This window comes from Misgurnus anguillicaudatus, chromosome 15 (genome assembly GCF_027580225.2).
Source record: "Misgurnus anguillicaudatus chromosome 15, ASM2758022v2, whole genome shotgun sequence".
NCBI lineage: Eukaryota > Metazoa > Chordata > Actinopteri > Cypriniformes > Cobitidae > Misgurnus > Misgurnus anguillicaudatus.
In genome coordinates, this window is record NC_073351.2 from 3543585 (window position 1) to 3555353 (window position 11769).

General features: G+C 37.8%; 1 protein-coding gene across 2 annotated transcripts in view; it reads right to left on the bottom strand.

Moving 5' to 3' along the window:
- ppfibp2a (PPFIA binding protein 2a) overlaps positions 1-7327 on the bottom strand; it is a 30665-nt gene extending 23338 nt beyond the window's left edge. Inside the window, exons 1-3 of one of the 2 annotated variants that reach the window (XM_073853294.1) lie at positions 7144-7327; positions 4664-4750; positions 1665-1778 (exon numbers count right to left, since the gene is read on the bottom strand). In XM_073853294.1, coding sequence (XP_073709395.1) covers positions 1665-1778; positions 4664-4750; positions 7144-7191 — 249 coding nt within the window. In that variant the 5' untranslated portion in view covers positions 7192-7327. The remainder of the gene's footprint in view (positions 1-1664; positions 1779-4663; positions 4751-7143) is intronic. The other variant, XM_073853295.1, reaches the window with a different exon arrangement.
- Between the last annotated feature and the right edge of the window lie 4442 nt (positions 7328-11769).

Sequence of the window (11769 nt, forward strand, 5' to 3'; positions counted from 1 at the left end):
CAGTCATTACATCTTCTATAAATGCACAAGTTTATGTTGAGATTTTGGACACTTTTCTTATTCCATCGATTGAAAGGATGTTTGGTGATGGTAGCATCATTTTTCAGGATGATAATGCAAAATTTGTGAAAACATTTCTGCGGGAACGACATATAATGTCAATAGCATGGCCTGCAAATAGTCCAGACCTCAATCCGATTGAAAATCTGTGGTGGAAATTAAAGAAAATGGTCCACGAAAAGGCTCCAACCTGTGAAGCTGATCTGGCAACTGCTATAAGACAAAGCTGGAGACAGATTGATGAAGTATACTGTTTGTCATTAGTTAAATCCATGCCTCAGATAATTCAAGCTGTTATAAAAGCCAGAGGTGGTGCAACAAAGTACTAGTAGTGTTTTTATTTGGTGATTCCATATAATTTTTCATATTTTTTTCCTCTGTTTGATCTGTAAAAACAGTTGTAATAGACTATAGTTATCTTTCTTTGTTTTATACAGCCAGAAGTTTGGATTGTTGAGTAAAAAACAATTTGTGGCATATATGTGCTTGTTTTTTTCTACACAATTAAACATTTGAATGAACATCTTCTGAGAGGTGTGATTCCATACTTTTTGCCAGGGGTTGTATATAGTTGGAAAATGTGAAATCTATCGAGACCCGGAAAAAAGCCAATCTGCCCCATCACCGAACACCTGGATTTTCAGATGCAGGCAGCATAAGATCCTCGTTAGGATTAGGAGAAATCGCAAAGCAAACTTAAGTCCAACTGGGATCCTCCGAATGACCTGTGATTCCCACCATCAAAGACACCATGCTGCCTCAGTGAACGCGGTAGCCAAACTGTGAGGTGCAGATGCCTGGCTTTAATCATCTTTAAAGAGAGCTAAGTGGGAGCGTTTTTAATGGCAAACACTTACCATGAGCACAGCCAGCACTCACTTACAGACAAAAGACCCAAGAAGTAAACAACATGCTTTACTATAAAAAGCTTGTGCAGTTCCTGCTTGTGTAAAGTGAAAGTGTCTTATTTTCAAGGCTGATTTTCACTCAGCATTTCTTTGTGGTACATTCCATTGTGTGTTTTTTAAGCTGCAGCAATGCAATTTAGACTTTTCAAAGAGGCTAAAGTGTAGGGCAGTTCAAATATATTTGACCCTACAGGCATGATGGGGCTATGCACAAAATTCATTAAATTCCTTCAACAATAAAATGGTGCTTTTAAGATTACTAGGTAAAACTATGAACCTAGCTTTTTATATGGTAGCCATGTTGCCGTATAAGACATAAACAGGTAAACAGCCACGGCTGGTCAATAGGGGGCCCTGGGGCACTGCCCCCCTAAAGTTGGCCATAGAAGAAACTACTTTAACATATCTCTACAATACTGCCCGTAAAAAATGTATAAGATTAAAAAAGTCTTTGATCAGTTCATTACTGATAATAAACCCACATTATATTCAAATTTATTTCATGCTTTAACAGTTGACTTCAACAGTAACCTTTTCACCATTTTAGCAAAGCAGTAATGATATTCATCACCTGATAAATGGCTATTTACAGTCCTACATTACTACAGTAAAAGTTTGATTTTGAGCAGAAGACATGTGCTGCTTAGAAATAGTTCTCAACATCTTTGTGCAAAAAATGGTATACATTATTTGCACCTGTTGAAGTGTCTCTTCAGTGCAGTAGAGCTGGTGATGATATTCCTGAAGAGAACTCTGTAGGTCTCTGATCTTCTCACCCTGAGCCTCCACCTGGTCTGTCAATACACTCACCTAAGAAACAAGATCATTAAGTTCAGCCCATAGGTCTTCAGTGTCTGATATCTTGTGATATGATTTATATTTACATTTATTTATTTAGCATTTACATCAAATTTACATTTATACATTTAATCGAAAGTCCTTGATTTCAGAATCTAGACTCATGCCTTGTCTTGTCTGGTTGTGAGCAAATTGCCCTTGATGTTTTTGGTGACACGTGTTCCTTGTTTTGTTTTTTATTTTGCAATCTGTGTGCCATGTGCTGTCCTGCCATATGACCCGTATGTGGGTATTTTTTAAATCATACTTTTTCTATGCTGTGTGGTCATTCGTCCACACGCAAACGCAATATCAAGTTACGGAAAGCTTCTGCTACGGTGAAGGTAGTTAGAAACTTCGGTTGCAGCGTTGTCATGTATCCAGCGAAACCGTAATTTTTGGCTTGTAACGTTAGCTGTGTCCCAATTTGAAGATTGCAACCATCGAAAGACGTATTCTAAGACCGATTGCGTCACAGCAGGGTGACTGAAGGCTAGTAAGGCTGTCCCAATTCAAAGGCTGCTTATAATGAAGCCTCAAAATGTATCCTTATTTCTCTGCGCTGCTACAAAAATTAACCATGGTTTTATTGTGGTAAAAGTGTAGTAACAATGTTTTTTTGGTGTATTGATTACTATCAGCAAAACTATGGTTTTACTAGACTAACCATGGTTTAACTATGTTTTTTGAAAACCATGGTTGTTAAACCATGGTTATTTTGTGGGATCCATGGTTTTACTACAGTAACCATGTTTTTTTTTTACTGTAGTAAAACCATGGTTAATTTTCGTAAGGGTAAGGATGGATCCGTAACAGCCATGGCCAGGGGTGCCCAAACTCAGTCCTGGAAGGCCGGTGTCCTGCAGAGTTTAGCTCCAAATTTGCCTCAGCACACCTGCATGGAAGTTTCTAGAATGCTTAAGACCTTAAAGCGTAACTAAACCCCTGGTCAGAGCCTGACTCCACCCACTGGCAATATTTGAAAAATGCAAGAAAAGTGGGCAGATCCCAACGGAGATAGAAGGGACGAACTAAGCTCGTACCAAGTGTGTGATGAGATCGTAACAAGGGCGTGGTGAGCTTGAACCTGCTTACATCACGAGTCATTTTGTTGGACCCAACATCCAACAGGAAAATTCAACTGCAGTAGCCACCGTTCAACCTGAAGAGGGCAGCACTCGGAAGTTTTTACACTATATACTGCAGTATTGAAACACTTTATATCCAAATGTCAAAAAACTTACTACAATCAAATGAACAGCACTAATAAAGCATCAATCTTACAGATCATTAACTGAAAAAAGTTGGTTTAGGGATTAGTTACTCTTTAATTAGCTGCTTCAGGTGTGTTTGATTTGGGTTGGAGCTAAACTCTGCAGGACACCGGCCCTCCAGATCAAGTTTGCGCACCCCTGTCCTCGGCTATCCCAAGATTCATTATGCTCCTGTAACGGCTGAATACAAAAGCTGGATATTTTAAAATAAACATAAAACCTTTATTAAATCAAAGTAAGCAGAAAAAAGTTTCTTGTCACTGTTTTAGTATTATTAGTTGTGTTCCGTATTTATATTTTTCTGTGTATGTTGTGTATATTTCTAAAGTTGATTAATTTGATAAATTGTTGGTTAGTTAAATCTACATGATCAACTTGTGATATTTTCTAAAATAAAATTTATGTATTTCCATATTTATCAGAAACATCTCCGCTGTGTCCCACTGACAGGTGCCGTGGGCAGGTGACTCAACTTATGGATCCTCAGAAGGCTAGTGACCATCAAGGAACGAGTACTCGCTTTTGAGGACGCCTCCATCGAAGGACCCAGCCTTCGAATTGGGACATAACTGTTGCTGTTTGTACTGAGGCGAGACTCTGCGATAGCTTGTGATTGGCCAACATGGCTTTATGGTTAGGGATATATGGCCATATGTTGGTTTGGCATGCTTTGGACAGCACTTCATAACGGGTTTTTGCATGTTCGTGTGGAAGCAGAGTTTTTTTAAACCAAGGAGGGAAAAAAATCTGTTTATTAATATTTCTTGTGTACATGTGGACTAGGCCTTGTTGTCAGTGGCGTTTTTTAAATGGGTCTTTTTGTTAAACCTGCAGCCTGCAAGTGGGTTCGCTCTGTAAAAGAGTGACAATATCTCTCTGTTATGCTCATACAATTGTAAAAATTATTTTACAATGATATTACATTCATGATTTACTCAGACAGACAATAACCCGTAAAGCAGGTCATACACATACACACCCACTGCTTAAATTAGCATGATACTATTATGATAGTCTGGGATATTGTTGTCAGCCCAGTTGATCAGGAATAAGCGGTCAGTCATATGTGCACTGCATTCATTAGCAGCTTATAAACTATGAAAACCAAACAAGCCAGGACAGAAATAATCCATCTTGAATACTTTCTGATCCCATGACACACCAGCTTCCTGTAAAGCTCTTAGTTATCTTAATCTGCCAACCCAAAAGAGTGCTTTCAAAATGTCTTTTTATACACATCATACAGCCAAGTGACAGTTATTGTGTAGGCAGTCTGAACAGATATTTAGCTCATAGCAAATATAAATCTATTTACAGTATGAATCTTCTCACGCCGCCTAAAACAGATTTCTTCAGAATTTACTTTATAAATGTGTCGACTTTTATGAACCACAGCAAATTCGTAAACATTTGAACATTTGCAAAACTGTACATTAAAAGATTTAAGATGCTTTTAAAGACATCCAGGACACAATATGATGTGTGCTAGAACTTTAGACTAGACTACTTATGATACTAATGAGCTGACTGAATACATTCATACTCAAGATAAGGGTATACACAAGAAGAGAAGAGATGTTTTACCTGTAACACAAGAGAATCTTTATCTCCTTCTAGACGAGACAGCCGCTCCAGATAGGTCTCGCTGTTGTCTGAGCCCTGCACGTTGACCTGTGGTTCACAGATGGTTAGAGTTACAATTACAGTCTGAAAGCAGAATGCTTAAAACTGTGAAGTGTGAGGCCCATTACAGTTACCATGTCAGATGCGTGTAGTGGGTTACTGGTTGAAGTAAAACTTTTCGAAATTTCCCTTATAAATGATTCCACTTCTGTCAAATATGTAGCAGCACTTTACCAAAACCAACCCCTTTACAGTAAATGAGTGTGTTTGAAAGGAATTTCTGTACACGTACTAAAAAATGACTTGCAGCAGAATTTCTGCAAAATACAACATAAAATAAACCTCTGCGAAGGCTCTGTACTGCGTCAATTAAAACTTCAAAGAGTCAGTATGAATGTTATGCTGTTAAATGTCTGTGTGTGATGGGAGAGGATAGCAACACACATTTAATTGCATGTATGCTTAACTGGGTACATAAACAAAGTATGTTTGAGTGTGTGTATGTGCTGAAATAAAATTTTCTTCTGCACAATGCATCAGAGTGCATAAAGTAAAAACAGCCTTACATAAACATAATAATGAGTACATCATAGCAGAGACTGCAAAAATATGTTAAAATATGCAAAGAATAACATCAATTCAACATTATACTCAAGATGTTTTTATTTAAACAAAAAGTTGTGTAATCCCAGAGAAGAGATAAATATGTTTACATGTCACTCCCATTACCTTATAAGCTTTTAATGCTGTACACACTAATGCAGTTAACTCAAGTATTATAGCATGCTGTATACATTATAAGCTGTTTGAAGCTTGGGGTGGAAATTCAGGCCTAGTTTTTATAACCAAAATATTTAATTTCCTCCAAAAAAATCCCGTCCACACATGCTCGGTTTTAAAGAAATCTCCATCCACATGAAAAAGCAAAAAAAAAAAACTCTATCAAGCGCTGTCAATAGCATTCCACACCAGCAGGCGGTGATATAACCCAAATCGTAAAGCCACCTTTGCCAATCAGAAGCCTAACAAAAAGTTTTTACCGGTTCTGGTCTGACGAAAAACCCTGCTTTTACTGTCTACACGACAGCACTGCAAACTGGCGTTTCTTAAAATTCTCACCCTGGTAGGGTTTTTTTCAAAATGTTCGGTTTCAGTGCCCTGATACTGCGTTTTCACCGAACCGCGTAAAAGTCCCGAGTCTGTGTGGACTAGGCCTCAGTCTGCTGATAGTATTTGTCTGTATACACAGTATAGGTGATATTTTATACAGAACTCAAAAAAATCAATCATTATGTGATGACGTGAATGCATCCTAAACAGAAATACCTAAAAATATAGACGGTTTCATCGGACGCACGTGCGCTGATGCGATATACGTCTGGAACTTTACTTCCGGTTTCATTTTTTTAATGGCCTGACTAGTTGCTAAACTAATCTCTTGAACAAATGTCTCTCCAAAAATAACAAATGTTTTGGTTTCCTAGGTAATCTATGTGTTGTTTTTTCCTTGTTTTTATAAATAAACTATGTTTAAAGAACTTTGTTGTTATTTATTCTTAGCGGAGTTTACTGGAAGTTACGTGTGGACCACGGCAGCCACTTGTTTATGTTGTTACTGCTGAAACCGTCTATATGCACAATTATATCTCACGAGAATTCAACCATATTTTATGAGTTGGCTAATTTGTATGAATCGTATGCAAAAACGGATGATTCTCATGAAAAAAACAACAAAAAAACTGAATTCCTAACCCCGCACCTAACCCCAACCTCACAGGGGTCAAGGCAAATTGAACCAAAATGTACAAATGTGGTTGTATTAATACGAATTAGCCAACTCATAAAATATGGTTGAATTCTCATGAGATAGCATTGATTATAACACAATTTGCACTGCACAAATGACCCCATGCTGGGTTAAAAATGACCCAATGTTGGGTCATAATAACCCAGCAGTTGGGTTAAAACAACCCAGCATTCGGTCATTTTTAACCCAGCAATGTGTTCTGTCCAATATTTACCTATAATGGGTCAAAAATAACCCAGACATTTTTAGAAGGCATGTGTGTGTTAAAACACTGACAGTAACCCAATAGAAATACACATGGAGCAGAGGTATACTAGCATAGACAGGACCTGACTAAATCAGATTGTCTAATGGTATTGAACAACAATTAACAACAAGCAAGCAAAAGTGGCAAAAGTGTTTTGTGAGTTCACTCTTAAGGTGTTTAAAAGTCTTTTCATGATTGTACATCTCTGAATGACAGGTTTCAACTTTGTCAGTGACATTAACAGTTTCACAAGCTCTTTAATCTCTTTCAGACCTACAACATAGCACAAGCATTTCCTCCATTCATTCTGTTTAACTGATAAATTATCTGTCAACAATACCACACGGAGGAGTACATAAGTAAAAATATAAGGGCAGACATGCTCACCTTTTTAAGCCATGCAAAATGCTTGTACAAATCAATGTCCCATTCCATTCTGTAGGGCCATCATAACATCCTCAAATCTGACACTATCACAGCCGCTAGTCCAGACACAGAAATAAAGTCTCGCTTTCTTTTCATCTAGTTCTCTCTTTGGTTGAGGTTCCTGAGCATCTGGTTTAGAGCAGCAGTCTATAATATCAGGCTTCATTCCTGCCAGTTGGTTACTTCCCTCTCCTTTCTCCTCCTATACACTCCTCCCTCCACACTTTCTTCCTCTGCCAACACATTTTTCTTTTTGTTTTTAAACTTCTTTTCACCCCTTAACTCTCTCTTAATAATGTATGCTGTGTAAGGGTTTCCCGTAAAAGACAACTTTGAGAATCATGTGTCTATGAGACACAGCTAAAGAGAATGTGTGTAAATGGTAAATGGTAGGTGCTACAGACAGACAACAGCATCTACTTGAGATGGTACTGTACTCTAAATCTATAATGACAACAGCCTTCATGAGTTAATCAAACAAAAATTCAGTTAAGATTTAGCATGGCAAATCCCATGTTAGTATACTTGAACACTTACGTGGACCATCAGGTATTAGGACTTTTTACTGTGTGCTGTAGTACCTTTAGAATAAATAAGGGGGCTTACTTGTTTACTTGATAAATTGTACCAATTGTGTTTCAAAGCAGAAAACAAAGTGTGTTAAGCAAACACTCTGTAAGCTCAACAGTTCTTTGCATGCTTCTGCTTGTATATTTCCTGCATTAGGTCCCTGCTGTGGCTTTTTTAAGGCACCAGGCTTTATGAGGGGGAGTTGGAGTTTTAATGGAGAATTCCATCAGCCCTTCCTTGGTTACAGCTTTGGGTGGTGCCATGTTTGAAGGGTGCAGAGGTGAAAGCCCTATAGATTTATATTAACGACTTCTCCTAGACTGGTCCTTCTCTACTTTGATGCCACACCCCCAGACTTATTGTCTGAAAATGTGAATATAACGGCGTATAATGATAAAACACACTAAAGTTTAATGATTGATTGTAGCCTATTGTTAGAATATACATTCTTAGTAGTCACACCTTTTTGTGACACCGTCATCATCCTGCAGACTTCAGTTTCAGCCAAGCTCAAACACACCTTTCTGTAGTTATCAAGCAACTCTAAACACCTTGAATAGCTGCTTCAGCTGTGTTTGATCGGGGTTGGAGCTAAAAAGTGAAAAAGAGACTGTGCAGTGGCCTTTGCATTTTATACCATTAATATTTAGTATATGTAAGCTGCTACTTGACATTTTAAGGTAGAAATTTGGTGTGCCATCATGTCAGTGTGTATTAGTGCTTTCAAAATGGCACAGATTTTGCAGCATTAGTCATATAAAGATACATTGATATTGTTTCATGTCATAGTGGCTAATAGTAAAACAGCTCTGTCTAACCACAGAAGAAGAGTTTGGGGTGTGACCGAAAGGATCTGTGTCCTCGGGGTTGCCTTGTTCTCTTCCAGAATAACATTTAGGTCTTTAGCGACCTGATGAGTCCTTAGATGATTAGAAATCACTATAGAGGCAAGCTGAGCAGCTGGATGGCTAAGATCATCTGCTGGCAACATAACATCTGACCATAGAGCAAGAAGACATTAGGTGAAGGTTATGGGGTTATAGTCTTTGATTTTAGGAACAATTTGAGGTTACATGCTGGGGTTCAGGGTAGTTATTTAGGCCAAATTCCATTTCTACCCCTTTTCTCCGTTTAGCGCGTTTACATGAGGGCTTAAGCTTTATTCAGACTAGCAACAACTAGCAGTAGCAGAGCGACGCAATCTCATTAATTTCAATGGAAGCTTGGCGACACGAGCGACAGTGGCCATTGGCGACTGGAGGGGGCGTGTCCAGCTGTGCGACAAAGTTGAAAAATGTTTAACTTTATGCAAATCATAAGCGACTTTCGGGAGCAACTACCAATGATAACGAAGCAGGGGAGGTAACATCATCCATCTCTCGTCAGTTACTGGAGTGGACGTTACTCATTTGTTTATCTGATTTAGAAACGCCTCCTAATGATCTCTTTGAAAGAGATAAGCGACACAAAGTGACAAAGTTGCTTATAATGTGAATGTACCTTTAGGGAAGTTTCAGCTAAAAATACCCCAAAGATCATTTATTATAGCATATCCAAAATTTCTCTATTTGCGTGGGAGCAAAACTGCACTGTCTGTACCTTTAAATGCAAATGAGCTCCTGCCCCTCAGTCACTTACCAACAGACAGTGAGCACTTTCAGTTAAAGATAGATCTGATTCCTTTTAAATACAGTCTGATACAATAGTATATTTATAGCTGCATTAGGGTAAAATTAACCAGTCAGTCAGTTGCTGTGGGCAGGGCTTTGTTTGTGTGACCTCACATTAACAAGAGAGAAAAAATGTCTTATGAGACTTCTTTGGTTTAACTTTGCTTTGTTTAACTTTAATTAAAAAATAAGGAGTACACACTGCCAACACACATTTATGCCCAAACACCTTGTAAAAGTGCATTTGCCCTTTAATGCTGCAATTTCATGTCAAATGTCCATGTCAAAAATAATAAATTAATGTAATTAAAGTCTCAATGAAATCAAAATTAAAGTATATAAATGCTATAAATGCTATATAAATGCTATAAACAAAACATCTTGGTACTTAAAAACAACTATTGGTATTTAAAGGGGGGGGTCTTCTCAATTCTTCCCACTGTTTTAGGAATTTAGGAAAACTAATACACCATATGAAACGTTTACCACAATACCCTAATTTAAACTGTAGCCTAAATCACATACCTTTTTATTGTTTTTAGCATTTAAGTGGTAAATAAAATACTATATTTTGCCTGCAGTTAGCCCTGTTTTAACCTATGGCCTTCAGTGGATTTGTAACAGTCCTGTGTTTTTGATAAACAGTACAGTCCTAAATGTAACACTCTGTTAGGAAAGCACATTGCTCAATGCAAAACAGCCTAGTTATAAAGTAGATCATATAACAGATACCATGTATCCAAAACATTAAACTATACAGGAAAAACAATGATATGTTTTAGACATAATCATAATAAAAAATATAGACAGTAATGTGCAAAGATTTTGAAGAAACTCTTACTGTACCTGCTGCATCATCCATGTGCTATACGCTGTCTTCAGGATGAACATCTGATATCATGATGACAAACTATCTGAATCTGATCCTTTACTTTAACCATTCCTGCCTTTAAGACGTGCAGACAAACACAGATATCACTTATGACAGACACCACTCTGAGATATTAATCGAATGGAAAACAGCTGCATGTGTGCTGTATATATTTACTATGGAAGTGGTTTATGGCTTTAGAACGTCCTTTCATTATGTAGCCATCAGTCAACCTGCTTTAGGCTTCTGACCAATGATGTAACGGGGTGGGGCACCTAAAAAAGTTTATGTCCCCCACTTTATATTAGGTCTCAAAATTTGTACTTAAAAAAATAACTGTTATATTTATATAAAATGTACTAATAATCAGTAAATCAGGATAATTTACTCACCATCCAAAATGTGTATGTCTTTCTTTGTTCAGTTGAGAAGAAATCAAGTTTTTTGAGGAAAACATTCCAGGATTTTTCTCATTTTAATGGACTTTATTGAACCTCAACAGTTTAGAGTTTCAGTGCAGTTTAAAATGGAAGTTTCAACGCAGCTTCAAAGAGTTCTACATGATCCCAAACGAGGCATAAGGGTCATATCTAGCAAAACAATTGTCATTTTTGGCAAGAAAAATAAAAAATATGCACTTTTTAAACTTTTACAACTTCTAGTCTTGCACTAGCTGTGTGATGTAGAGCCCTGTGCGGGACTGTGTTTTTAAACCCGCGCCCGCTGAATTTATGACCAGTCCCGCCCGCTCCCGCAACCTGCGTGTTCCACTCCCGCCCGCGCCCGCAATATTTGTGTCCACTCCCGCCCGCTTCCGCGGATTTTCTCAGAGCTTGTGAAAACTGTACACAAATGCATGCTCATACAAAACATTGGTTCAGATTAACATCCAGAATAACAGACTTTCAACACTATAGGGCCCTATTTTAACGATCTAAGGGCATTGTCTAAAGTGCACTGCGCAACGTCTAAATAGGTGTGTCCTAATCCACTTTTGCTAATTTAACGACGGGAAAAATGGTTTGTGCGCCAAGCGCATGGTCGAAAAGGGTTGGTCCTATTGTAATGAGAGTATTTTGGGCGTAACATGCAATAAACCAATGAGAGTCTCAGCTCTCATTCCCTTTAAAGGCCTGTTGCGCTGGCGCTATGTCTAATCCCTTTTTAGATGATGGACTTTGTAAACTGAAAAACTAAGCGGAAGATCCCCAGTTTAAGATTAATGTTAAATAATTGTGTTGTTTTTCACTTGTATTGAAATTGTTATTTTTTATTAAAACCTTTAAAAATAAGTCATGGAAGTAAAAAAGTAGGCTTGTAATTGCCTTAAATGTATGGCTATCCAATATCATCAAAAAATAATTTACAAGTATGTAAGAAAAGGTTTGTACTCTAAAAATACTTATTTGTAACAAACAGGAGATAAAGAATTCACAAACGGCTCTCCGCACGTACGTTTCAGCACTTGGAAAGCGT